The sequence below is a fragment of the Myotis yumanensis genome, unplaced genomic scaffold (genome assembly GCF_028538775.1).
Source record: "Myotis yumanensis isolate MYYU_CA2020_CCGP unplaced genomic scaffold, mMyoYum1.0.hap1 SCAF_3, whole genome shotgun sequence".
Taxonomy (NCBI): domain Eukaryota; kingdom Metazoa; phylum Chordata; class Mammalia; order Chiroptera; family Vespertilionidae; genus Myotis; species Myotis yumanensis.
In genome coordinates, this window is record NW_027223754.1 from 201,751,594 (window position 1) to 201,778,815 (window position 27,222).

General features: G+C 42.4%; 1 protein-coding gene and 1 non-coding gene across 4 annotated transcripts in view; one reads left to right on the forward strand and one right to left on the reverse strand.

Annotated features, from left to right (window-relative positions):
• Nucleotides 1-6,945: 6,945 nt before the first annotated feature.
• The window catches only part of WASHC4 (WASH complex subunit 4), a 67,329-nt gene continuing 47,052 nt past the window's right edge, over nucleotides 6,946-27,222 (forward strand). For all 3 annotated transcript variants that reach the window (XM_070410957.1, XM_070410959.1, XM_070410958.1), the window contains exons 1-10: nucleotides 6,946-7,061; nucleotides 9,841-9,980; nucleotides 10,986-11,039; nucleotides 11,139-11,204; nucleotides 12,164-12,209; nucleotides 12,805-12,872; nucleotides 15,199-15,281; nucleotides 18,346-18,388; nucleotides 18,856-18,959; nucleotides 19,739-19,859. In XM_070410957.1, the coding sequence (XP_070267058.1) occupies nucleotides 7,001-7,061; nucleotides 9,841-9,980; nucleotides 10,986-11,039; nucleotides 11,139-11,204; nucleotides 12,164-12,209; nucleotides 12,805-12,872; nucleotides 15,199-15,281; nucleotides 18,346-18,388; nucleotides 18,856-18,959; nucleotides 19,739-19,859 (786 nt within the window). In that variant the 5' untranslated portion in view covers nucleotides 6,946-7,000. The remainder of the gene's footprint in view (nucleotides 7,062-9,840; nucleotides 9,981-10,985; nucleotides 11,040-11,138; nucleotides 11,205-12,163; nucleotides 12,210-12,804; nucleotides 12,873-15,198; nucleotides 15,282-18,345; nucleotides 18,389-18,855; nucleotides 18,960-19,738; nucleotides 19,860-27,222) is intronic.
• LOC139007872 (small nucleolar RNA SNORA24) lies at nucleotides 25,632-25,759 on the reverse strand. Its single transcript, XR_011471010.1, has one exon. It is a non-coding gene; the product is annotated as a small nucleolar RNA SNORA24 (small nucleolar RNA).

Consider the following 27,222-nt stretch of genomic DNA (forward strand, 5'->3'; position numbering starts at 1 on the left):
GCTCCGCGGGCGGAGGCGCGGGAGGCAGGCGGGTGGCTCAGCGTGCGCGGCCTGCAGCTTCTAAGCCCCGGGCGGCCGCGCTAGCTGCGGGCTGGCAAGGTAAGCCCCCGCACCCGCCCCCGGCTCCAGCCCGGGGCTCCAGCCCCGCCCCGTCCAGCCCGCACAGCTCCGCCCCTCCAGCTGGCAGGGCTCGGTGGCCAATCCCGTGAGATTGGGCGGGGCGTGCGCTGGCCGCTTGGTGCCTCGGCGGCCCCAGGCGAGTTGCTGCGCGGGTGCCCAGAGGTAGGGACAGCTCCCTGGGGCTAGCTCGGTTCCAGTCGTGTTCCAGGTACTCGCTGGCTGTGGGACCTTCTACCAATTGACTCAGACCCTCTGCGGTATAGAGGGATCTACCTTAATGTTCAAGCTGCCACTCCAAGTCACGTCCATACACAATCCTGAGAAGGCAACAGGCATGCCAGTGTGCATCGAATTACGAAATTGAAGGCATGGGGGCACCTTCGCTATTTAAGGATCCTGATACCTATCGCACAGTCGAATAGGAAAATTTAATTAAATTTTGTGTATAAAGTACATGGCAAAAGACCTGGCACAGAGATAGTCTCCAATAGATGATTGTCAGATAATGGATAGATAGGTAAATAAATGATAGATAGATAGATAGATAGATAGATTCCTTTGCTACTCAGACATGCTTAGCTGAGCACTTGTCTCAAACAGAACTTAGCCTGGCCTGCAAAGCCATCTGCAGTCTCGTATTGCTCTTATTACTTACTACTCTTTTGCACATGTAATCCTGCCTAACTGTAGTGCTTGCCAATTCCTCCCTGGATAATGCTTCCTAGAAGAGCTTGTCACCTGCCCTTGTCACTTGTCCCCAACTCTGCATGACCAAATTCCTTCTCTTCTTAAAGGTATAGCTCAAATACAGCCTCCTGGAGGCATTTTTCTTGATTCTTTCTCCCTAACATCCTTATTCCCCCAAACTAATCCTTTCCTCCTCTGAACTGGAAGGATTTTTGTCCCTTATGACATGTTAATTGGTTCGTGGTATTTATGTACCTGTTATCTTCTCTACTGGAAGCTCCTTGCAAACTAGGCCCTGTCTGATTTATAAGGATTTACAGTATCTATCACTAAAAAGAGCTTTAAACGTACTTGAGAGAATAAACGAATGAATATGTTTAGGAACGTAAGAGGGAGAGGAAAAGAACAATTCTCAAAGCTTGGAGAATTGCAGCAAACATCCAGGGTTTTGCTTTGGGAACTGCCCCTTGCCAATTCAACCCATTTCCCTGACAATATTTTGTCAGGGAAATACTGATATTCATTTTATTTGTTCTGACCTGTGTAAACTGGGAGGGGTGGGCAAGGAGTGTGGTTTTCTCCCCGAATGGGGGTTCCATAGTTCTATACTCCAACTTTAGAAAACGAGTTTATGTTCACCCAGATATAATGAAATATGATGACTAAGATTTTCTTCTGTAAGAACCAAAAGAATAGTTCTCTTGATAATTGGAGGTTAGACCAGATGCAATTAGAGAGTTTCACAAACAAAAAAGCACTGCTAATCTAGATTTATATAACCAAAAAAAATGGAGATGAAATACAGTCATTTTAGAAACAAACACTTGAGAGAATTTGCCATCAGCAGACACACTATAAAAGAAATATTAAAGAGTGTCCTTCAACCAGGAGGAAAATTACCCATAGGGAAGCTTTCAAATGCAGGAAGAAATGAAAAAAAAAAAAGGCAAATATGTGAGTGAATTTAAGTGAACATGAGCCATATGGACAACAACAACAATAATAGAATCTTGTGGGAATATATATATATATATATATATGAAAATATACAAACAACAAAAATTGTTGGGTAAGTTTGGGGAGCTAGGAGGAATGAAATGATCATTAGGCAGAAAGGAAGTAATCCTAGATAGAAGTTCAGAGATAAAAGAATTAAGAGCAATAGAAAGGGTAAATATTAGGACAGATTCAAGTTAATATTGTCTAAAATAATTCTAATATGTTTTATAGAGTTCAAAAATATATATAATTAAAATATATGACAACAATAGTATCTGAGTTTTAGGGAGGGAAGGTGGACTTAAAGTGTTCTAAGGCTATAGCAATGTCTTAGAAATAATAAACATACTAATTTATGTTAGACTATAATAAGTTAAGATGCATATTATAATCTCTAGTATAACCTCTAAAAGAATATTAATACTATGTACAACTACCAAGTTAATAGAATGTAAAACTATCAAGAAGACAATGATTTAAAAAAAAATCAATCCAAAAGAAGGCAGGAAAGGTGAGAAAAAGAAATATGGAATAGGTGGAAAAACATGGAAGGAAATTAGTAAGATGTTAGATTTAAGCTTAAATATACCAGAAATTGCAGTAAATGAAAAAATAATCCTAACTGCTTTATTTTTAGAAATTTACATATGAAGTTCTGTACCCTCATTTTTAACATCTGCCCCACACTCCATGGAGTGTCATACATGTTATTTACTTAACACATCCTTGCTGGTGAACATAAGGTTGTTTCTAGTCTCTCCCCTGAGCAACCTTCACCAAAGGATCCAGTCAGGTCTTTAAGATGAGCACCTAGAGGTCTGTTTCTAACCCAAAGGTAGCAGTTTAAACACTGATGCACACCACCAGATTGCACTTAAAAGGTGGGATACAAAAAAACGCTAGTTTTTTTCAGTGACTATGGGGATTATCATTGGTCTTTATGTAAGAGATATATTTCATTTCATTTATTTATTTAAACTAAAAAAAAAAAAAAAAAAAAAGAGCCCAACATCCGCCAAAAAGAAAGGAGTCCAATAAACACCCCAGGTTCTCAAATGATACCCTTAGAAGACATCACCCTAGGAAAGAGTGTGATATACAGGTAGCACAACTCCTGTTAAGCCAGCCCACTACTTCAGATCCCCCATCCCTCCTGGGATCCAGGGGTGGAGCACATGACCTAGAATAAGCCAACGGGTGCATGTCTCCCATCCTCTCAATTACAAGGATTGATTCAACAGTGTGCACAGTGTCCTAGTAAGGCTAATCAAGGCCAGCAAGACTTAATTCTGGGACTTCTGTTTGAACTATCAGTTAAGTGTGCTTCTTTTCTCTCTCATGCTAGATTTGGTATGCTGATGAGCCTGAAGCTGCCAAGGCCTACCATACAGAACCTAAAGAATGTAGCAAAAATTGTGGAGAGACAGAAAAGAAACAGTAAAATCTAAGATCTGACATCATTTGTAGCCTGAAGCTGGATGGGTATGAAGGCCAATTTTGCCACTAAATGTATTAAAAATTACATACTGTAACAAGTGCAGTTGTTTCTCAAGGACTCTTGACTGCTATTTCGGCAGACTCTCTGCATGCAGTTTAGGGGTCAGTCAGGGATTTGGCAGAGTTTATACTCGAATTTTAGACCCCATCCCTTGGGTGAGTCTCCTGCTTCAGTGTACAACCTCTCCCTCACTGCCTAATTTCCAGTCTCTCTTCCAACAACCCTGGATGTAGTTTGCTACCACCTTAAGCCAGTAAGACTGCAGCGTTTCACTCCTGGATTTGAAGGGGTGAGGGATACTGTCAGGCAAAAATTCACAAACTCATAATTATTCCCAGTTGCTGAGTAAATTTTCTTGTGGTTTCTGCCTGCTTTTATTCTTTTTCAGATTTTTAAAAAGTTATTTTCATTATATTTTGCTTACTTTTCCTAGTTACTAACTGCAAGTAGGTCTCCATTGCCTCCTTACAAGGACATAGAGGTATTCTTGTAAATTAGTTTGCTACATTAATTATAAGGTTTTTCTAAGATATTTATGCTTTTTAAATTAGGTTATCTCAACCCACTTTGTAGACCATACTTGTATAGAAAGACTTCCTTTTTGTTGTTGTTCTTTTTTTTTTCTTGCTCATTTTTCTCTTTTGAAGATGAAAGAAGGGTTGGCAAACATTTTCTTAAAAAACCTATAGTAAATATTTTAGGCTTGTGGGCCATATGGTTACTGTTGTGACTACTCCACTCTTACATTCTATTGTGAAGCAGCCATAGACAATCCTATCTAATAATAGACAAACATGGTAATTAACCGTACCTCTGACACGCTTCCCACTGGCTAATCAGGGCAATATGCAAATTAACTGCCAACCAAGATGGCGGCCGGCAGCCAGGCAGCTGAAGCGAACAAGAGGCTTGTTTGCTCCAGTGATGGAGGAAGCCAAGGTTCCCTGCCTGCTGCTGCTGGCCTCTGAGCTGCAGTCTAAGCAACTATGTTGCAATTATAGAAGCTAAACAATCCCCAGAAACCTGCTTTCGGCCAGCCGGGCCTCAGAGCTGGAGTTGCAACAGTGTTTCAATTATAGAAGCTAAACAAAGCCCAGACACCTGCTTTCAGCAGCCGAGGTCTCAGAGCTGGAGCCGAGCCTCAGAGCTAAAGCTGGCTCTCAGCTCCAGTGACAGCCATAGAAGGTAAATAAATCCCAGAAATAAAAAAGGAAAAAAGAAAAAAAGGAGAGGTTGGGAGCTTCAGTCACCCGCCAGCCTGAAAACGGCCCTCAGCCCCTCACCCAGACTGGCCAGGCACCCCAGTGGGGACCCCCACCCTGAAGGGGGTGTGACCAGCTGCAAACAGCCATCATCCCCTCATCCAGGCTGGCCAGGCACCCAAGCGGGACCCCCACCCTGATCCAGGACACCATTCAGGGCAAACCAGCCGGCCCCCACCCGTACACCAGGCCTCTATCCTATATAGTAAAAGGGTAATATGCCTCCCAGCACTGGGATCAGCAGAGCAGCGAGGCCTCACTGCCCCGGGGTCAAGCAGAGCCGCGAGGCCTCCTAGCACTGGGATCAGCGGAGCAGCGAGGCCTCCTGGCTCCTGGAGCAGTGTGACAGGGGGCAGCGCCCAAACCCCCTGATCACCCTGCGGCTCTGGGTGTGACAGGGGGCGGGGTCACAACCTCCCTATCCACCCTGCTCTGTTCGTGACAGGGGAAGGCGCCCCAACCCCCTGATCAGCCCTGCTCTGTGTGTGACTGGTTGGAGCTGCAACCTCCCCATAGGCCCTGCCCTGTGACAGGGGGCAGCACCCCAACGCCCTGATCGGCCGGCTCTGTATGTGACAAGGGTGGCACCACAACCCCCTGATCCGCCCTTCTCTGTGCATGACAGGGGGTGGCGCCGCAACCTCCCCATCAACCCTGCCTTGAGTGTGACAGGGGGCGGCGCCCCAACCCCCCAATCGGCCCTACCCTGAGTGACTGGGGGTGGCATCGCAACCTCCCGATCTGCCCTCCTCTGTGCATGACAGGGGGAGGCACCCCAACTCCCCAGTCGGCCCTGCTCTGAGCCCGACCAGGGGCTGCGGCGCAGGCACCTAGGGATTGGGCCTGTCCTCTGCCACCCGGGAGCAGGCCTAAGCCACCAGGTCGTTATCTCCCGAGGGGTCCCAGACTGTGAGAGGGCACAAGTGGGGCTGAGGGACACCCCCTCCCTGCCAGTGCACAAATTTTTGTGCACTGGGCCTCTAGTATGTAAATAAAAAGGCATGATTGTGTTCCAATAAAACTTTATTTACAAAAGCAAGTGCAGATCTGCCAACTGTACTTTATTGATTCCCAAGTTATGATATCTTAATAATTTCTCTTACCAGACAACTGAGCTCTTTGAAGGATTTTAGTCATTGTGATATATCGGCCAGGAGAGGTCCTGATTAAATACTAGTTGAAGAAATTAACATTTTCTCATGCCTCTATTCATTTATTTTATTTCTCTAAATAGCTATCTTGTATAGTATTTCATAAATTAGTATGGATGATTAAACTCTATGTAATTATTCCCTGTTGATGGACATTTAGATCTTTTCCCATTAGTATGTATTAAAAATCAGGCAGTAATGAACCTTGTTATTACTAGAGAGTGACTGGGTAACACATTCTTTTTTGCCGGTTTGGCTCAGTGGATAGAGCATCGGCCTGCAGACTCAAGGGTTCTGGGTTCGATTCCAGTCAAGCGCATGTACCTTGGTTGCGGGCACATCCCCAGTGGGGAGTGTGCAGGAGGCAGCTGATTGATGTTTCGCTCTCATCGATGTTTCTAACTCTCTATCCCTCTCCCTTCCTCTCTGTAAAAAATCAGTAAAATATATTAAAAAAAAATACACCTAGCCTGGCTGATGGCTCCGTGCTTGAGCCTCAACGTCTGGGCACATGTGGGCTCAATCCCCAGTAGGGGGCGTGCGGGAGGCAGCCGATTAATGATTCTCATTATTGGTGTTTCTCTCTCTCTCTCTCTCTCTCTCTCCCTCCCTCCTCCTTCCTCTCTGAAAACAAAAAACAAAACAACACACACGCTTAAACAGCGCTCTTCTCCACCTCCCACCCTCCACCTTTTTGGGAGGAGGGTGTGGAGAGCGGGCGAATGCAATGTAGGCAGAAGAGTGAAATTCCTCGCCCTGGTGTTGGTAAAGTACCTCCTCCTCTCGCACAGTTTCCTCTCGAGAGGAATCGCACAGATCGTGCAGGAAGAAAGCTGGAAGCGCTCCGAGGGCGGCGACAGGGAGGGGGTCGGAAATACCGGCTTCTTGGAACAAGCGCCTGGACCGCGACGTCCGAGGGGACCAAGCTTCCTGGGAAGCCCCCTACCCATCAATTTTGCCCTTTCCAGGGTAGACTGCGGGAACAACTCCCCAGGTATTAAACATGGCCGGCGCACAGCAGGGCGAAATTGAGGGTGCCGGTGCGGCAGGAGACGAAAAGTAAACGGTGGCGAGCACCGCCACCACCACGGCAGCCGCCCCCGTCGCCGCGGAGGACTCGCTTTCCCAGCGGCCCCCGCGGCCGCAGGGGCCTAAGCCCGCCCAACCCTCGCAAGCAGGGGCGGGGCTAGGGCCGGAAGTCACGTGCCGTGACAGCCGCTGGGGTGAGGCCGCCGTAGTCATCCCGGCTGCCGGGGACTGTGACTGAGGGAGGTGCCGCGGGCATGGCGGTGGAGACTCTGTCCCCGGACTGGGAGTTCGACCGCGTGGATGACGGCTCGCAGAGTAAGAGAGCGGCGCGGGGACGCTCCCGCGCGGGCCTCCGCCCCGGCGGGCTCCTGCGGGAGGGCTCTGCGTCGTGGTTGCTGCGCAGCCCTCTGCTTGGGGGCACTTTCTGCCCCTTGGGGTGTGAGAGGAAGCCCTCTCGAGCGTTACTTTCGGGGTTGGTGGGGGTGGTGGGGTCCTAGCAATGGCAGGCCAGGCCGGCCCGGACCGGGCTTGGGGTTCGGGCGGCGACTCCTGGGAAACCCGCGGTGCCCCGGGGGGAGCGGCGTCCACCGCCTGCAGCCCGAGGGCGGGTCCGGGGAGGCCCTGTCTGGGCGCTCAGGGCTTTCGCCGGATCCTCGGAGCGTTCGCTTCTAGGAGAGGCTGAGATCCCGGTTCCTGTTTCGGTTTCCTGTTTTTCTTTCTTTCCTCCCCAGCCAACTTTTTGGAAGTTCGGTGTTTTTTTTCCTCTTTACTCTTATAATCATAGAATATAGAGAAAAAGAATTCTTCACATGGAACAAACCACCCCCCAGGCTCCACATGAATGCTAATGCATCTTCTTCTTCCAGCCTTTTCTCCACGTTCGATAAAAGTGTTGTCCTGCAGTTTCCATTGCAGCTGGAAGGGTTTCACAAGTTACAGCAAATCTGCTTCCGATTTTGTTCCAGAAGATCGAATTGCCTGATTTAAGTTAGAAGTCCAGCAACACACAGCCCCCCCATCCCCCCATCCCCCCGCCTCCCCCCGCCCCCCACATTCAAGTCCATGCTGCAAAATTTAGAAGCCAAACTAATGATCCCAGTGAAACGCTACTTGAGATTAGTACAAGTTGTACAGGATCCTGTGTTCGCTGGTGTACAGTGAGCTGCACCTGGTCGGTCACCTATGAAGTTTTAAGGACAAAGGTCCCCTCCTCTGCCTTGGGAATAAGTAATGAATTCTTATGCGTGAGGTGGAATCTTTGCTTTCGTCCTCAAAGAATTGGGATAAAAATACGTTACTGGGGTTGAAAAAGCGGTTCCCTTTAGAGGAGAATGATCAGATTTATCCAGCAGGCATTTTTGGTGTCCCAGGCACTGTGCTAGGCATTAGGGATACAGAGACAGAAGGAAGAATGCCGTCTGTTCAGAGAGAGAAGCATGTGAGTGAGTTTTTGAAATCTCATTCTGAAGAATCACCATGTAGTTCTTCTTTCAAGTCTTTTTAACTTTTACTAATTTTTATAACTATTCCTTATTTTTACCAACAAGAAACTTAAATGTTAGTGCATGTTTTCTGTTGCCTGCTACTTTGTGAATTCCCAGGCAGACGAAATGAGTAATTTATTGGCATGTTTTTGTAGTTTTGTCATTAAGAACTCATTTGCTGGTTGAATACAGCGACCGTAATTTTCCATGTAACCGAGAATTAGACGTGTACGTTCTTGGGACTTGGAGAGCCTTACGCTGTTTTTAATTTAAGCTGTAGGGAAATGACTTCTCATCTCCGTGCCCGATTTTCATTAAGTTTTGGACTGTGAATCGTATCTAGACTAATTGTTTTTCAAAATTGCCTAGGACTAGGTTAATGCTGTAATGAGGTAGGAACCTTAATGAACTAAATTGATCCACCTGACTCTGCATTAGTTGCAAGATAAGGGAGGATGGGGAGCTAGATCTTTATCCTTTATAAATCAGAAGATACTTTATCTTAAAGTTTGCTTTGCATTGCTAATTTGAGGAGGGAAAATTGTTACCTTTATTAGAATACAGAGATTGAATAAAGTTATTCACGTTAAAAAAAACTGAGTCGGAATTGAATTTGCTGCCTTTGTAATAAGTAATCAATTCTTATGTATAAGGTGGAATATTTACTTTCATTAATATTGATGTATACCTTTATTGTTCAATTTATTCCAGTGATTCTTTAGAATCTGTTAGTGTGTAAGTTCTGTAAATAACCCAATATTCTATACTTACTGTTCTTTACTGGCTTTTCCAACTCTATTATGATAGTAAAATAAAATATCTTGGTGAATTTGGGGGACTACAGAATAATATGATGATGAAGCAAGTCTAAATGCATTTTAAAAACAATATATAGGTGTATTTTTAAACAATGTACTGTGTATGGAATTAATAATTATGCTTTTAAATTTTGCTCAAATGACAGCACACATTTTTGCACTTGATTCAGGTCATGAATTTTTACTCTCCCCTTCCCCCAATGTTGTTTTTGACTAAAACATAGAGTCAGGACATTGAATTGTCTGAGAAATTATTTTATGTTTAAAAGCCCTAAATTATAGGGTAAATAAAATTGTGACTTTTTCATAATACTTTCAAGTTAGGTTCAAAATCATATATATCTCTTTGCCCTGGCTGGTTTGGCTCAGTGAATAGAGCACTGGCCGGTGGACTGAACTGAATGGTTTCAGATTGGTTTTTAGTCAAGTGCACATGCCCAGGTTGCATGCCCACTCCCCAGTAGGGGGCATGCGCGAGGCAGCCGATCAATGTTTCTCTCTCATTGATGTTTCTCTCTCTACCTCTCTGAAATCAATAAAAATATATTTTTAAAAAGTGATATATATCTCTTCATATAGCAACATCTGCTTTTAAAATTATTTTGTCTATCTGGAAATTGTTGAAAGCTGAATTATTGTTTAGCTTTGAAACTTTATTTCCAAGAAGTTAAGATGTTCCTAAATACATTTCACAATGCTTAGTATTTACTTTGCTGTGACTTTTGAGACTATTTGAAGTAAATGTCCTGTAATTTTGTGCTGCTCACATACTGTTTTAAAATTTAAATTTAGAAATTCATGCTGAAGTTCAGCTTAAGAATTATGGGAAATTTCTTGAGGAGTATACGTCTCAATTGAGAAGAATTGAGGATGCACTGGATGATTCAATTGGAGATGTCTGGGATTTCAATCTTGATCCTATAGCATTAAAGGTTTGATTTTTTAAATATTTATGCATATATTTTCAGGACATGCTTTATCTTGAAAACTTAAGTGCTAAAAATGGAGCATATATTATTTGGGATCTAGAGAAGTAAAAGAGACATGGAGAAAAATTGTTAATTTCCTTTTCTCTAAGCCATACAGGTATTTTTGTATGTTTTTGTGTTTTTAACCATTTGTACGCCGTAAGCATCTGTAGACACAAGTGGCGGAACTTTTTAAATTAAATTCAAAATATTGTGGCAGTTGACTGGTTAAAGGGTGACACAAATTCAAAGCCTTTAGTGTCAAAATGACACAGACTCTTTGAGCTAGCTTTTATTTCTCTCATCAATAAGAAAATGAAGAGGGTTGGAATAGAATATTCTGGTGAGATTATTTTATATACAGTAAAATGCATAGATTTAAAATGTACTTTTCAATGAGTTTTGTCAAACACATATGCCCAGGTAACTCATACCCAGTCAAGATACAGAATAGTTTCATCATTTCCTAAAAATCTCTTCATGTTATTTAGGGGATTTTAATGTGGGAGTAATTTTTTAATGTATGAAATAGGTCACTCCTGCTCTATTCTATTTCAAGGTAGTTCTATCTTATTTTAGTTATTAAGTGATAACTATAGCCTGTTACCACTTAATAACTAAAATTTATTGAGCATTCATTATGTGCTAGACACAGTCCTAAGTCACATATTGACTTTTTAAATAACAGGGTTGTTGAGATATAGTTCACATATCATTCAGTTCTTTGGTTTTTAGTGCATTCACAAAATTGTGCAACCAGCACTAGAGCCAATTTTAGAACATTTTCACCACCTCCAAAAGAAATCCCATACCCATTAGGAGTCACTCCCTATCTGGTATGGTGCTATTGCAGAGTATAGGGTCTAACACAAGATTAAATAGAATAGAGTTAGTCTTAATTTGTGTATTTAAGATTTCATTGTTTTTTTTTCAAATTAAAAAGAAATGTTCTTTTCCTTATTTATACAGCTTTTGCCTTATGAGCAGTCTTCCCTTTTGGAACTTATAAAGACTGAAAACAAGGTACAGAATTTAAAACCAAAAAATCTTTTAAAAAAATGCTTTATTTATCTACTATAATTTACTTTTGTAACTTTTAAATTTTTTTACTCATGAAACTAGGTCTTAAACAAAGTCATCACAGTTTATGCTGCACTTTGTTGTGAAATCAAGAAATTAAAATATGAGGTAATTATTTGTATTCGTAAGATGTTAAAACATGATTTAAAAGCAAATATGTGCTTATATGTGTACATTGTGCCTGAATATTTATTGAATGTTGAATGAATTATTTACTTAAAGTAATAGTAGTAATAATGACGGAGTACTTACTATGTACCAAATTCCATGTTAACCCTGTTAATACTTACAACAACCTGGGGAGGTATGTGAGGAATATGTGGGGAAATTGAGGTTTAAAGAGGGTGTCACTTGCCTAACATTTTACTGATAGTAACACTTTAAGTATGGGTCTGCATACCTTCAAAGTCTGTATTACCTGACATATATACTTGCTTTCTAGATAGAACTGATTTTTTATTACTTTTAAAAATATATATATATTTTTAATTGGTTTAAAGGGGAGAGAGATAGAAACATCAATGATGAGAGAGAATCATTGATCAGCTGCCTCCTTCACGCCCCACTCGGGGGATCGAGCCCTGCAACCCCTGGCATATGCCCTGACTGGGAATTGAACCATAATCTCCTGGTTCATAGGTTGACGCTCAACCACTGAGACATGCTAGCCCCGCTAGAACTAATTTTTAAAAAAAGCTTTGAATTTTAAAAATATCTTGGGTTTCCTTGCCCCAGAGCAATCAAAACTCTGAAAGAAGTTGGTAAACTTCCATCTTTTTTTCTCTACCGTTTTGATAATGAGTTTGCTTTCTGTTCTCCCATGAAATAATGGGAGGATGTGATACAAAGTAAAGGCTAAAGAAATCCGGAAATAACTTTGACTATTAATAATACTTGGGGTACTCCAAAGATAAATTGAGTGTATCTGAATTGTAAGCAGTTTTTGAGTGAAATTATGTATAAGTGATGTAGTCCTTTGCTTATTATAAATATGGATAACTAAGAGAGCCTAGTAATTTAAAAACAAAAGAGCAACTTGTAAAATTATTTTAATTTTTTTAAAACAGGCTGAAACTAAATTTTATAACGGTCTCTTGTTCTATGGAGAAGGAGGTAAGTTTTAAAATTTCACATTGTAGTGTTGTGATACTGAGATTGAAATGAACAAAAAGATAACAGACAATTCTAGGACTACCATAATGTATTAGTGTGAGAAAATAAGCATTCAGATTTTTGTTGGTTTGCTCGTTTGGTGAACAGGTGAAAGAAAACCTGAGTGATGAAGCAGCAGCAAATTCTCTAATGTCTATTTGTGATATGTTTATTTCGTGCACTGGTAGGGTCCCTAGCGTCTGCCGGCCAGGGCCTCCTTCCTTTCCCCTGGCCGCCCTGCTCCCTGGTCGAGCTCCCTGAAGAACTCCGGTCTCCAGTGGAGGAGACAATTTGCATACTACACTTTTATTATATAGGATAAAGCACTGTAACTATATAAGAATTTTCCTTGAATTTATTAAATAGTGAAACAGATGGTTACTTTCAATTGTATAATTAATGATTTTCTCATTTTTCTCTTCAGTGTAAAAATTCTGTTAATGCTATATAGATTAGAAGATGTACTAATGAATAAAAATCATAGTTTTAGTTTTTGGTGTTGATTGAGTTTATATATAAACAATTGAAATACAATTCTTCATGTTGCCTTTTAAAGTCACAGATTCTAGCATGCTGGAAGGTGATTGCCAAATTCAAATGGGGAGATTTATTTCATTCTTACAGGTAATTGATTTTTACTTTTTACTGAGGTTTTTCTTTGAAAAGTTTGAGTGAATTATACATAATTAAAAAATTTCTGAAACCTTCAAATGCTAAAAATTTGTACTGTGAGGGTAAGACACTTAGTTGGCATTGGATTATAATTTAAGAGATCATACCTTTTAAAATAATTTAAACTTTGTACTAGGTAGGAAGAAATCATTTATGTCAGGAAAAGTTGTTCATGGAGATGATTAAGCTGTTACATGAGCAATGGTGAGGTGTTTAAAGCAACTGCACTTGATGCTCCTAACCAAATGTTTCAATTTAGATATTACTGCAAAGTTTTATTCTAGGTCTTTTGGTTTAATTTTTTCAAAAGAATGAAATAACTTACATTTCTTCTCCATTAAAGAGCAATGCTTGTACAATATGATAAAAGCAAAAATTGGAGCTGAGGTAAAATTACCCAAAATTCCACGTACGTTCTGATTGTTGGATACAAGATTTGATTATTTTATTGAATCAAGAATGCTAATATATTGTGCAGATCTTTTATATCTTTATTACTTTTCTTTGGTCTACTTGGCCTAATTTTGAGAGCATTTTGTTGAAATTATCCTGTATTATGGTATGGGTCAGTCAAGGTCCAGTCCAGAAAACAGTTCACACAAGATATATCAAAAGAAGAGATTTAATGTTGACAATTGGTTACATAAAAGTTGGAGGACTCGGTGATTGAGCGTTAACTTATGAACCAAGAGGTCATGGTTTGATTCCTGGTCATAGGTCGATGCTCAACCACTGAGCCACACCAGCTGGGCTAAATTGAATTTTTTAATCACCATATAGTGACCTTCTTAAACTATGATGATAGTTATTATGTATATAATATGTAGTTATATAAGTATATATTATTTATAGTAATTAGCTGTAATAATGCAAACAGTCTGTTTTGTCTGATATTAATACCACTGCCCCAGCTTTTGAGTTAACATTTTCTTGATTTATCTTTCTTTATTCAATCAATCTTTCAGTGTCATTATGTTTTAGGTGATTAAAAAAATATTTATTGATTTTAGAGAGAGAGGAAGGCAGAGAGATAGAGAAAAATTGATTTGTTCCACTTATTTATACGTACATTCATTGTTGATTCTTGTATGTGCCCTGACCGGGATTGAACCCACAATCTTGGCTTATTGGAAGATGCTCTAATGAACTGAGCTTCCTGGCCAGGGCTAGTTGTGTTTCTTTAAAACTGCATATAATGTATCTGGATTTTTTTTTTTTTTTATCCAACCTGGAAATCTTTGTTTTTTAATTGTCTAATTTATTCTTTTTCTATCTTATATAGTTTATTATATATCTGGACTTGTTTTTGCCTTCTTATTTTGTGCTCCTTGTCTTGCATTTTCTGTTCTTTGTTTTTATTAAACCTTTAGAAATTTATTAAGAAATGTAAAGTTAGACTGTTTAAGTAAAATTGAAATGTGTTATTTTTATTTAAAAAAATGTTACTGTTTTTGGACCTAACTGACAGCTGCATAAAATTCCGTTTTTAAACATTCAACAAATGTTTTATGAGTGTAGCATATGTTACAAACCATTCTTGGTGCTGGGATACAGCAGTGCACAAAACCAACAGAAATTCCTGCCCTCATGGAGCATAAAATTTAGAACAGTTACAGGTTTAATCAGGTTTTAAGTATGTTAGGATAATCTGTTTCTATAGGTTTGAAAGTTGAGAGATTCTGAAAAATTTTTAGGAGGTGTGAGACATGATAGATGCAAGTTCGTTATTTAATCACAAACATATTCCTGGCATAAATACTGTTTCACTTGCTGTGTGCCAAGTCTGTTTATAATTAAGGTTAAAGGTAAACATTTGAAGTTATGTCAGAGTGATTTCTGGAGACTCCTTCCCCTCATTGTCATACTTTCTAAAACTGGCAGCTTTTGTGCTTTTTCATTCATTCAGATGTTCATTCATTTCTTCATTTGATAGGACAGATATATATTAAGAAGCAGTTGAGGATTAGCCACTGTGCTAGGCAGTGGATATTCAAAGAAGGAATGAGACTGTCTCTGTTATTTAGGAATTGCATGAGTAAAACATAAGACTTAAAATAGAAGTATGAATGAAATGTGGGGTCAGACAGGTAGAAATGACCTTGGGGTGTAGGAGATGAGTTAAAAATTGATTGCTTGATGGATGCTTGAAGTTGGCTGCAAGTTAATGAGTTCTTATTTGAAAACTATTTTGTTTTTAACATTGTTAGCCTAAAATTCAGTCAGAAATGGTGACATTTAAAAAGCAACTTTGTAACATATACCCAACTTGTCATTTCAGGAACTGTCTTGTTTTGTTACGAGGTGCTATGAAGTGGTGATGAATGTAGTCCATCAGTTGGCTGTCCTCTATATCAATAACAAGTAATGGATTTAGAAATATTTTTGCACTTAAAATAGAGATATAGCAAATGTTTTTCTAAAACTAGCTAATTACCTGAAATCGTTTTTTGTTCACTCATTTCATTCCTTCATTCACTTATTCAGCATTCTTTGAACACTCACTTTAAATACTACTTGATGTGTGTAATAGAAAAATGGTAGGTTAATGAGACAGTTTCTGTCATCGTGAATAAACCCATTATCTAGCTGAATGAGAATGTGGATAGAATAATCATAAAGAAATTTGATTATATAGAAAAAGGCAACATACCACGTTTTCTCTTCTTACGCCTTTCCTCCCTCCTTTACATTGACGGTTCCCTAACTCATTACAGAATCTTTGGGAGTGGGAATCTATATGAAAAAATTTAGTGAGTGATTCTAATGATCTTCCAAGTTTGGGGACTACTGCCTTATATAAAGAAAAATGATTAAATTTTACATAGTCCTCACCTTTGTTATTATCATAAAATAATTATTTTGTGTGATTGATAGTTTATATTTAAAGTTTTCCCGACTTACTATAGTCATTTGCTGCATAATGACATTTGGTTACCAATGGACCGCATATATGATGGTGGGCCCCATAAACTTTTAAGGGAGCTGAAAACTTCCTGTCACCTAGTGACTAGCCAAAGTAATGTTGTAGCACAATGTATTACACAAATATTTACCATTGTGTTATAGTTGCCTATAGTATTCTGTACATAACATCCTAAGTTGGTAGCCTAGGGACTGTAGAAGAACAATTTGTCACCCTAAATCAGTGGTTCCCAACCTTTTTTTGGCCATGCCCTGCCTAAGCATCTCTGAAATCCTGATGCCCCCTGTGACATATAATTCTTATTATTCAAAAAGTGAACTCCCATTCACGTGGAGGAAGTCTAAAAGGCCATTAACATGGTATAAGCAACCTTCCAAAAGACATGGCATCCATGCAAGAGAAAAATAAAAGAACGAAAGGACAGTTGAAGTACTGAGGAAGAAATTGTAAAAAAAAAAATAATATGAAGTGATTTGAAAAAATAGCAAATAAAGTTTCAAAACATGATAGAGAACTGAAATGTATAAATATGTCACAATATATACTTATATACTGTATATGAGGCCCCTAGAACCATAGGAAATGCAAACGATTCACTGTTAATAACTCATTCTCGAATTGCCCCCCTTAAAAATCAAATTGCCCCCCTGTTGTGGGCATGTGCCCCACGTTGGGAACCACTGCCCTGAAGTATGTCTGTTTGACATAAGGATTATTTTAGGCTCATTAATTTTAAAAAACAACAGACATGGGAGAAGCTCTGAAAACCAAGGAAAAGTTACTCTTTGTAAAAGGCATTTACATTTGTAAGGGAATCTCCATTTGTAAGTGGCTCACTCCCAGTACTAAAATAAAACCTGTTTTTATTATTATTATTATTATTATTATTAGAGGGATGTTTCAACCAAGAACCCAGAGATAGAGGGAAAATTACTTTTTCTCCCCTACAGAGAAGTAGGCAATACCATATAGCCTAAGTGTATAGTAGGCTATACAGTGGGGCCTTGACTTACGAGTTTAATTCGTTCGGAGACCGAGCTCGTTAAGGAGCTCGTTAACTCAAATTACTCTATCAACTCAATGCAAAAAATTGGCCGAGAGGCAGCTGGTATCTCAAAAAACTCGTTAGTCGGGACACTTGTAAGTCAAGGCCCCACTGTACCATCATCTAGGTTTGTGTAAGTGCACTCTGTGATGTTTGCACAGTGACGAAGTTGCCTAACGATGCCTTTCCCAGACTGTATCTCTGTGCTTAAGCACATGACTATTTAATTAATCGTTACAATAAACTTGGTTTAGGTATGTGACTAGGGATTCTCAGTTATGAGAAGAGATAACTGAAGCCTAGAGGAATTACTTGTCAAGAGTCCATCGTTATTTAGGTACTATTCTTTTGTTCACTAATCCATTCATTGTTGTTCTTACATACCGTGCTACATCCTAACTCTCTTTTATAATCTGGAAGACAGTGTTAACTGTTTTTCATTCTCATGTTTTCCCCTCAGCCAGATATTTGTGTTCTGTCCTTTCATTGAAACTCTCCTCATGGCACAGGGGAATGAGAGCATAGCTTCCCCAATCCCTGCACTGCAGTACCTAGTGTGTACTTCAGTACCTGGTTTGTAACGCCCCACCACAGCCCTGCTCAAGAAAGATGAAATTTGGTTGTGTGTTTAATGTTAAGATATTCTGTCTTGTGGAATATATGTACTTTGATATGCAAGCACTATTTTAAAAATGTTTTTTAATTGACTTTTAGAGAGAGAGAGGGGAAGGGAGAGAGAGAAACATCCATGTGAAAGCGGGACATCAACTGGGTGCCTCCTGCATGTACCCTGCTGGGGATCGAGCCCACAACCCAGGCATGTGCTCTGACCAAGAATCTAACTGGCAACTTTTTGGTGCATGGGATAATACCCTACCAAGTGAGCTACATCAGTCAGGGCTATAAGTACTACTTTAAATTATTTATTGTTGAGTAAATGGAATCTCTAGGAAGTAAAATTGAATTATTCTGGGACTTTCGATTGTGACATAATCCTAGTTGTATGCACTGTTTTTCAGTAGGGATAACAACTCAGAAATAAACCTGTTTGAAGAGAAGACTAGTTCCCCAGTGCCAGTTTGGGTAGGATAACAAGGATTCTAGTTGGGAATTGGGAAATCTAATAGTTTAGAAAGAAATGAATATCAGTTTTGTTATTTTCCCCTCTCCCTCTTAGGCTTGGTTTAAATGACTAAGATTATACATGGACCACATATTGTCATATCCCTACCCACTGAGTTGGGTATAGCCCAGACTCTTTATGTATAAGTTAGTTCTTTCTTGGGAAAGTAGAAAAGGTAGTAATTTCTTGGATCTCTTAAATTTTATGGACTAAAGTCTAAATAAAGATAAATTCATATTAAAATCCCAAGAGCCCCTGCTGCTATATGTTTTCCTTAAAATGAACTATGACAAAAAAAGATATATTTTTTAACTTTAGTGTTATTTTATTATAGGGTTGCACCCAAAATTATAGAGACAACTGGAGTTCATTTTCAGGTAAAAGTAATTTAACTTGATCTGTAAAACTAGTTTTTACTATATTTTACTTTGGAGTTTGTATGATCGGGGAGTACGAGTATAGCAAGACTCTTAAAGGATTATTTCTTGAATTTGTTCTCTTTCATTTGTGAAGCTGATGAGGCATCACTGACCCACCATCAGTGTAACTCTTAGTTTTTCCCAGTACAGTAGTAGCCCAATGTAGATTCTTCAAGTTGAGTGGAGAGTAAAACAAATCTGCGATATCACAATTAAGGATGAGATATTGGGCAAAGTGTTTATGTATTTAAAGCTAATTATTTCATCTGAGGATCAGTAGTTTAATCTGTAGCTTAATAAAACTGGTTTACCCACTGTTTTAACTAATTTAATAATTAGCTAAAATGTGTTGAACTTTAAAAATCCACATGAACCTTAACTTCTAACTAGTGATTAAATGGTAATCATTAAAGGTCTTTTGACAGACTATGTATGAGCACTTGGGAGAGCTGCTAACAGTTTTGCTTACCCTGGATGAAATTATTGATAATCATATCACATTAAAAGACCACTGGACTATGTACAAAAGGTGAGCCAATTAAAATATTCTCTTTGTATTAGTAAAAAGTAAACAAATATAAATAGTGCAGATCCTTTAAAAGACCTAAAGGTATATATTTAGAAGGATCTCAGGTCAGATGTTTTTATGAAAACAGTAACCATTCTTTAATTTCAGATGGGTTTGTTTGAGAGTATGATACACTTGTATAAAGCATTCTAAGTCTTTTTTTAACAAACATGTTTTTATTGATTTTAGAGAGAGAGGAAGGGGAGAGGAGAGAGAAACATCAATTGGTTGCCTCTGGCATGTACCCTGACAGACTGAACCTGAAACCCAGGCATGTGCCCTGATGGGAAATTGAACTGGCGACCTTTCAGTGCATGGGATGATGCTCAACCAATTGAGCCACAATAGCCAGGCAGGCATCCTAAGTCTTGACTACCTCAGGACTCATACTATTTTTCCCTTGGGTTCTATTTAAGTGACAGTTGTTTTTCCTGAGTTTGGTTTTATTTCATTGTATACTCAAGATTTTTTTAAGTCAAGGCATTTTATTTTATTCCATCTATAAGTATTACTAAATGTCTAGTATCTAGAGAGCACCAGATATCTAAATTTAAGATAATATTAAAAAGCATGATTAAAAAATTAAATGTATTGGGATTTTTGTTTGTTTGTTTTGTTTAGATTTTTAAATGTATAGAGCCAAAAAAGAAATATAAATATAAAATTTTGATTTCTGGAAAAAAAATTAATTTAAAAATTTATTAGGCAAACTTATGGTCTTTCTTCTGATCTTCCACAAGGTTACTGAAATCTGTCCATCACAATCCTTCAAAATTTGGAATTCAGGAAGAAAAACTAAAGCCATTTGAAAAGTTCTTGCTGAAGCTAGAAGGGCAGTTACTTGATGGAATGATATTTCAGGTATGAGAGCTGAATTAGAGTAGAATAAATGGGCTTATATTAGTTGACCTAGTTCAGAATTATAATAGGACTAGAGGCCCGGTGCACGGATTTGTGCATTGGTGGGGTCCCTTGGCCTGGCCTGTGGGGATCGGGCTGAAACCGGCTCTCTGACATTCCCCAAGGGGTCCCAGATTGTGAGAGGGTGCAGGCCAGGCCAAGGGACCCCACAGGTGTACGATTGGGGCTGGGTAGGGACCGAGGGAGGGCTCCAGGGCATGTCTGGCATGTCTCACCCAGTCCCGATTGGGCTGATTGGGGCTGTCTCACCCAATCCCGATTGGGGCCGGCCGGCTGGGAGGGACCATGGAAGGGCTCTGTTTCACCCAGTCCCAATCAGGGCTGATTGGGGCTGGGGAGGGACCGCAGGAGGTCTCCAGGGCTTGTCTGGCCTGTCTTGCCCAGTCCCGATTGGCCGGACCCCAGCAGCAAGCTAACCTACCGGTTGGAGTGTCTGCCCCCTGGTGGTTGGTACACATCATAGTTACCGGTCGAATGGTCACTTAGGCTTTTACATATATATATATATACTAGAGGCCCGGTGCACAAAAATTTGTGCACTCGGGGGGCGGGGGGAGGGGGGTTCCCCAGCCTGGCCTGTGCCCTCTCGCAGTCTGGGACCCCTCAGGAGATAATGACCTGCTGGCTTAGGCCTGCTCCCAGGTGGCAGAGGGCACGCCCAGTCCCTAGGTGCAGCCCCTGGTCAGGCTCAGAGCAGGGCCGATTGGGGAGTCGGGACGCCGCACCGTCATGCACAGAGCAGGGCGGATCAGGAGGTTTCGATGCCACCCTCAGTCACGCTCAGGGTAGGGCCAATTGGGGGGTTGGGGCACCGCCCCCTGTCACAATCAAGGCAGGGTCGATGGGGAGGTTGCAGCGCCACCCCTGTCACACACACAGCAGGGCCCATCAGGGGAGTTGGGGGTCCGTACCCTGTCACTCACAGAGCAGGGTCAATCAGGGGGTTGGGGAGCTCCCCCCTGTCACACACACAGCAGGGCCGATCAGGGGGTTGAGGAGCTCCCCCCTGTCACTCACAGAGTAGGGCCGATAGGGGAGTTGGGGCACCGCCCCCTGTCACACACAGCAGGGCGGATCAGGGGGTTGGGGCGCTGCACCCTGTCACACTCAGGGCAGGGCCAATGGGGAGGTTATGGCTCTACCCTGTCACACACAGAGCAAGGCCCATGGAGGGGGGTTGGGGCGCCACCCTCTATCACCCACAGAGCAGGGCCGATCAGGGGGTTGGGGCGCCACCACTGTCACACTCGGGGCAGGGCCGATGGAGAGGTTTTGGCTCTACCCTGTCACACACACAGCAGGGCCCGTGGGGTGGGGGGGGGGTGGGGTTGGGGCGCCGCATCCTGTCACACACAGAGCAGGGCCGATCAGGGGGTTGGTGTGCTGCACCCTGTCTAACACAGAGCCGCAGGGCAATCAGGGGATTGGGGAGCTTCCCCCTATCAGGCACAGAGCGGGGCTGATCAGGGGGTTGGGGCGCCTTCCCCTGTCACGAACAGAGCAGGGCGGATAGAGAGTTTGTGGCCCTGCCCCCTGTCACACACAGAGCCGCAGGGCAATCAGGGGGTTTGGGCGCTGCCCCCGTCAGGCTGATCCCGGTGCCGGGAGGCATATTACCCTTTTACTATATAAGATAGAGGCCTGGTGCACGGGTGGGGGCCGGCTGGTTTGCCCTGAAGGGTGTCCTGGATCAGGGTGGGGGTCCCCACTGGGGTGCCTGGCCAGTCTGGGTGAGGGGCTGAGGGCTGTTTTCCGGAAGCAAGTGACTGAAGCTTCCAACAGCTCCTTGTTTTCTTTTTTTTTTTTTATTTTTTATTCTGGGCCAGCTTTAGCTCTGAGGCCTCGCTGCTGAAAACATCGATACAAAGTTTCAGTCCGCAGGCTTTCAGTCGGGCTGGTTTCTGGTGTTTTGTTTAGCTTCTTATTTGCAACATAGTACATAGTTGCTTAGAGTTGCAACTGAGAGGCCGGCAAGTGAGGCGGGGAACGTTGGAGTCCGCAGCAAGCAAGCCTCATGCTCGCTTCAGTGCCTGGCTGCCGGCCGCCATCTTGGCTGACAGTTAATTTGCATACACTCACTGATTATCCAATGAAAAGGGTAGCGGTCGTACGCTAATTACCATGTTTCTCTTTTATTAGTGTAGATATCTTCACTAATCTGTGGGGATTTATTAGTGTAGATATCTTAGTGAAGATATCTGCACTAATAAAAGAGAAACATGGTAATTAGCGTACGACCGCTACCCTTTTCATTGGATAATCAGTGAGTGTATGCAAATTAACTGTCAGCCAAGATGGCGGCCGGCAGCCAGGCACTGAAGCGAGCATGAGGCTTGCTTGCTGCGGACTCCAACGTTCCCCGCCTCACTTGCCGGCCTCTCAGTTGCAACTCTAAGCAACTATGTACTATGTTGCAAATAAGAAGCTAAACAAAACACCAGAAACCAGCCCGACTGAAAGCCTGCGGACTGAAACTTTGTATCGATGTTTTCAGCAGCGAGGCCTCAGAGCTAAAGCTGGCCCAGAATAAAAAATAAAAAAAAAAAAAGAAAACAAGGAGCTGTTGGAAGCTTCAGTCACTTGCTTCCGGAAAACAGCCCTCAGCCCCTCACCCAGACTGGCCAGGCACCCCAGTGGGGACCCCCACCCTGATCCAGGACACCCTTCAGGGCAAACCAGCCGGCCCCCACCCGTGCACCAGGCCTCTATCTTATATAGTAAAAGGGTAATATGCCTCCCGGCACCGGGATCAGTGGAGCCGTGAGGCTCCTGGCACCAGGATCAGTGTGACAGGGGGCAGCGCCCAAACCCCCTGATTGCCCTGTGGCTCTGTGTGTAACAGGGGGTGGGGCCACAACCTCCCTATCCGCCCTGCTCTGTTCGTGACAGAGGAAGGCACCCCAACCCCCTGATCAGCCCTGCTCTGTGCCTGATAGCGGGGAGCTCCCCAATCCCCTGATCGCCCTGGGGCTCTGTGTTTGACAGGGTGCAGTACACCAACCCCCTGATAAGCCCTGCTCTGTGTGTGACAGGGTAGAGCCATAACCTCTCCATCAGCCCTGCCCCGAGTGTGACAGTGGCGGTGCCCCAACTCCGTCATCAGCCCTGCTCTGTGGGTGATAGAGGGTGGCGCCCCAACCCCCCTCCATGGGCCTTGCTCTGTGAGTGACAGGGGGCAGTGCCCCAACCCCCTGATTGGCCCTGCTCTGTGAGTGACAGGGGGCAGTGCCCCAACCCCATGATCGGCCCTGCTCTGTGCGTGACAGGGGATGGCCCCACAACCTCCCCATCGACCCTGCCTTGAGTGTGACAGGGGGCGGTGCCCCAAGCCCCCAATTGGCCCTACCCTGAATGTGACTGAGGGTGGCATCGCAACCTCCCGATCTGCCCTGCTCTGTGCATGACGGGGCGGCGCCCCAACTCCCCAATCGGCCCTGCTCTGAGCCTGACCAGGGGCTGCACCTAGGGATTGGGCTAGCCCTCTGCCACCCCGGAGCAGGCCTAAGCCAGCAGGTCGTTATCTCCTGAGGGGTCCCAGACTGTGAGAGGGCACAGGCCGGGCTGGGGGCCCCCCCTTCTCCTCCCCCCCGAGTGCACAAATTTTTGTGCACCGGGCCTCTAGTATATATATATACACACACTGTTACAGCATACTGTTGAATAGATTTTTCTTTAAAAGTGCTTTGTCTTAAAACTTTGTTAGTATACTAAAATGTAATTATTTCATTATCTAATAGCAAAAAATTAGTGTACTAGTTGTATTTGGAGTGAAGGTTGTTTCTTTTGTAAGTATGTAAAAGGATAAAGTTATTCAAGGATTAACATTTAAGCAGGTGTGTTAAGTATTGTGTTTGTTATTAACCTCTAGATTTAAGTTTGTAAGACTACTTTTTAAAAGTCTGTTTAATTCTCCTGAGAATATGACTTGGGTCTGCATAGTCCAGGTAACTTATAACCCTATGTTACTATTTAAATTTAAATTAATAAAAAAATTCACTTCCTCTGCCACAGTGACATTTCAAGTGCTTAATAACTGCATGTAATTTAATCATTACACTGTATACCTTAAACATAAATGGTGTTATATGTCAATAATATTTCAACAGGCTGGGAGAAAAAATAGCCAGATGTAGTTTGTGGCCAGCCATCATATCAGATGTAGAACATTTCCATCATCACAGAAAGTTCCATTGAGCAGCAATGGTTTGGATAGTATCTATCAGAAATTGCATTATATTCCATGTAATATCTGCTTCAAGGTTACCTTTAATTTCTATTTTACATGAGCACAATTTTAACAGATTCATCCCAACTCTCATTTTTATCAGTTTAACTTTTAATCCATTAGACTCAGAAGGTAATTTTTAAAAAGAAATATGTTTTTATTGATTTTTTTAGAAAGAGAGGAAGGGAGTGCGATGGAAACATTGATTGGCTGCCTCTGCACGCCCCTCCTTAGGATCAAGCCCACAACCAGGGCATGTGCCTTGATTGGGAATTGAACCGGTGACCTCTTGGTGCATGGATTGATGCTCAAACATTGAGCCGCACTCGCCGGGCTCAATAGTTATTTTAACAGGACTTGATCTTATCAATATCTACTGGAAAGGGCCCAAAGTTGCATTGGAATGTCCTGCAACAAACGTTCAATTTCAGTATTTTCCTCTTGTGGAAGTTCCTTTAAAATCATTACTTCCCAATTGGTATACAGGCCTTGGTGATATCTGAGGACAGTTGTGTCCATCTGATACTGGCATTTTCTCATCCTCGAGGAGTTTGCAACATGGATGGACCTTTAAAACACCATGCTAAGTGAAATAAGTCAGTCAGAAAGAGCCAAGAACCACATGCTTTCACTCATATGTGGGATACAAAACTGAAACTTGTGAACACAAACAGTAGTGTGGTAGTTGCCAGAGGGAAGGGAGTGAGAGGAGAAGGGGGTCCTAATATATGGTGACAGGAGAAGATTTGACTTTGGGTGGTGGGAACATGGTGCAATATACAGATCTTGTAACAGAGAAACCTACACCTGAAACCTATATGTTCATGTTGACCAATGCCACTCCATTAAATTTAATTTAAAAAAATCCTCTGCAGGAGTATTCCAGCAAACTTTACTCAGCTATTCTGGTCTCAGAAACCAGAAGATATATTAATTGAAATAGGTCAGAATAGTTGGGGTCATTATGTTCTAACAGTTAAATCACTTCCTTTGCAAACCCATTGGGGTCAGGGAAACCTTTAAATTTCTTACTCCTGCTCTAGTCCAAGGAACATATACAATAGCTCATTGCCCTCTGCCTGAGACAGACTTTTTCCTGAAGAGAGCTGCTAGAATTGCTGGATTATCCTTGTCTTTTTTTTTTTTCCCCAGATGAACCAAACATTTTATTTAATTAGAACAAGCACTCACTTATTCACTACTTAAAAAAACATTCAGGCTTATACTGAAAATATTTCCTCTGTAGTTTCCAGAACATTCTTTTGTTCCCATCACATCATTTCCCACTCAATCCTGGAGCTGTTGACTTGAAATCACGTTTGTCCTGTGCACTGCAGGAAGCTACAGGAGACTTCACCCACATCACTTGATTTCTTGATCCTTTATATTTCCTATCACCTACTGCAACAATTAGTTAAACTTTGCAGAAACATTTGAAAAACATGTTTGCGCAATAACCCAGAACCCTTCAGGGTTTTAAAAGTGAAGAATGTTACTTGTGCAAGTCAGAATTTGATACCAATTAAATGGTGACAGTTTTGCCAATAAATAAGAAAATGCTCTTCCATGGCTAGGAAGGGAGATTGCCATAGTGACAGGTCCAGAAGGCATATTTTTTTGTCATTGATTCTTTTTCCAGGAGACATTTATTACATGCTGTAATAAAGTGCTAGGAAAGTAATTGTAAACAGAAAAAATAAACTCTACTTTTATTTTTTTAAGATCAAAATTGATCTTTTAAAAAATATATATATTTTGTTATTGATTTCAGAGAGGAAGGCAGAGTGAGTGAAAGATAGAAGCATCAGTGATGAGAGAGAATCATTGATTTGCTGCCTCTTGCACGTCCCCCACTGGGGATCAAGCCCGTAACCTGGGTATGTGCTCTGACTGGGAATAGAACTGCGACCTCTTGGTTCATAGGTTGAAGCTCAACCACTGAGCCATGCTGGCTGGACAATAAACTCTACTTTTAAAAGTGCAAAGTAAATAATAAAACAGGTTCTCCAGTGCTTCATCAGATACATCTTTTATACATCACTGAGTGTATCTCTTTATATTGAACTAGAGGCCCGGTGCACAAAAATTTGTGCACTCGGAGAGTGGGGGTGGGAGGGGGGTCCCCCAGCCCGGCCTGTGCCCTCTTGCAGTCTGGGACCCCTCGGGAGATAACGACCTGCTGGCTTAGGCCTGCTCCCGGGTGGCAGAGGGTAGACCCAATCCCTAGGTGCAGCCCCTGGTCAGGCTCAGAGCAGGGCCAATTGGGGAGCAGGGCGGATCAGGAGGTTTTGATGCCACCCTCAGTCACGCTCAGGGTAGGGCCGATTGGGGGGTTGGGGCACTGCCCCTTGTCACACTCAAGGCAGGGTTGATGGGGAGGTTGCGGCGCCACCCCCTGTCACGCTCAGAGCAGGGCCGATCAGGGGGTTTGGGCACTGCCCCCTGTCACGCTGATCCCGGTGCCGGGAGCCTTGCTGCTCCGCTGATCCTGGTGCTGGGAGGCATATTACCCTTTTACTATATAGAATAGAGGCCTGGTGCATGGGTGGGGGCTGGCTGGTTTGCCCTGAAAGGTGTCCTGGATCAGGGTGGGGGTCCCCACTGGGGTGCCTGGCCAGTCTGGGTGAGGGGCTGAGGGCTGTTTTCCGGAAGCGGGTGACTGAAGCTCCCAACCGCTCCTTTTTTTCTTTTCTTTTTTTTTTTATTCTGGGCCAGCTTTAGCTCTGAGGCCTCGCTGCTGAAAACATCGATACAATGTTGCGGTCTGGCTGGCTGAAGCCTGGCTGAATGAAAGCCGGTTTCTGGGGTTTTGTTTAGCTTCTTATTTGCAACATAGTACATAGTTGCTTAAAGTTGCAGCTGAGAGGCCTGCAGCGGCAGGCGGGGAAGTTGGAGTCCGCAGTCACTGGAGCAAGGAAGCCTCCCTGCTTGCTTCAGTGCATGGCTGCCAGCTGCCATCTTGGCTGACAGTTAATTTGCTTAAGGATATGCTGATTAGCCAATGGGAAGGGTAGCAGTCGTACGCTAATTACCATGTTTCTCTTTTATTAGTGTAGATTATAGATTTTTGGTTCAGTT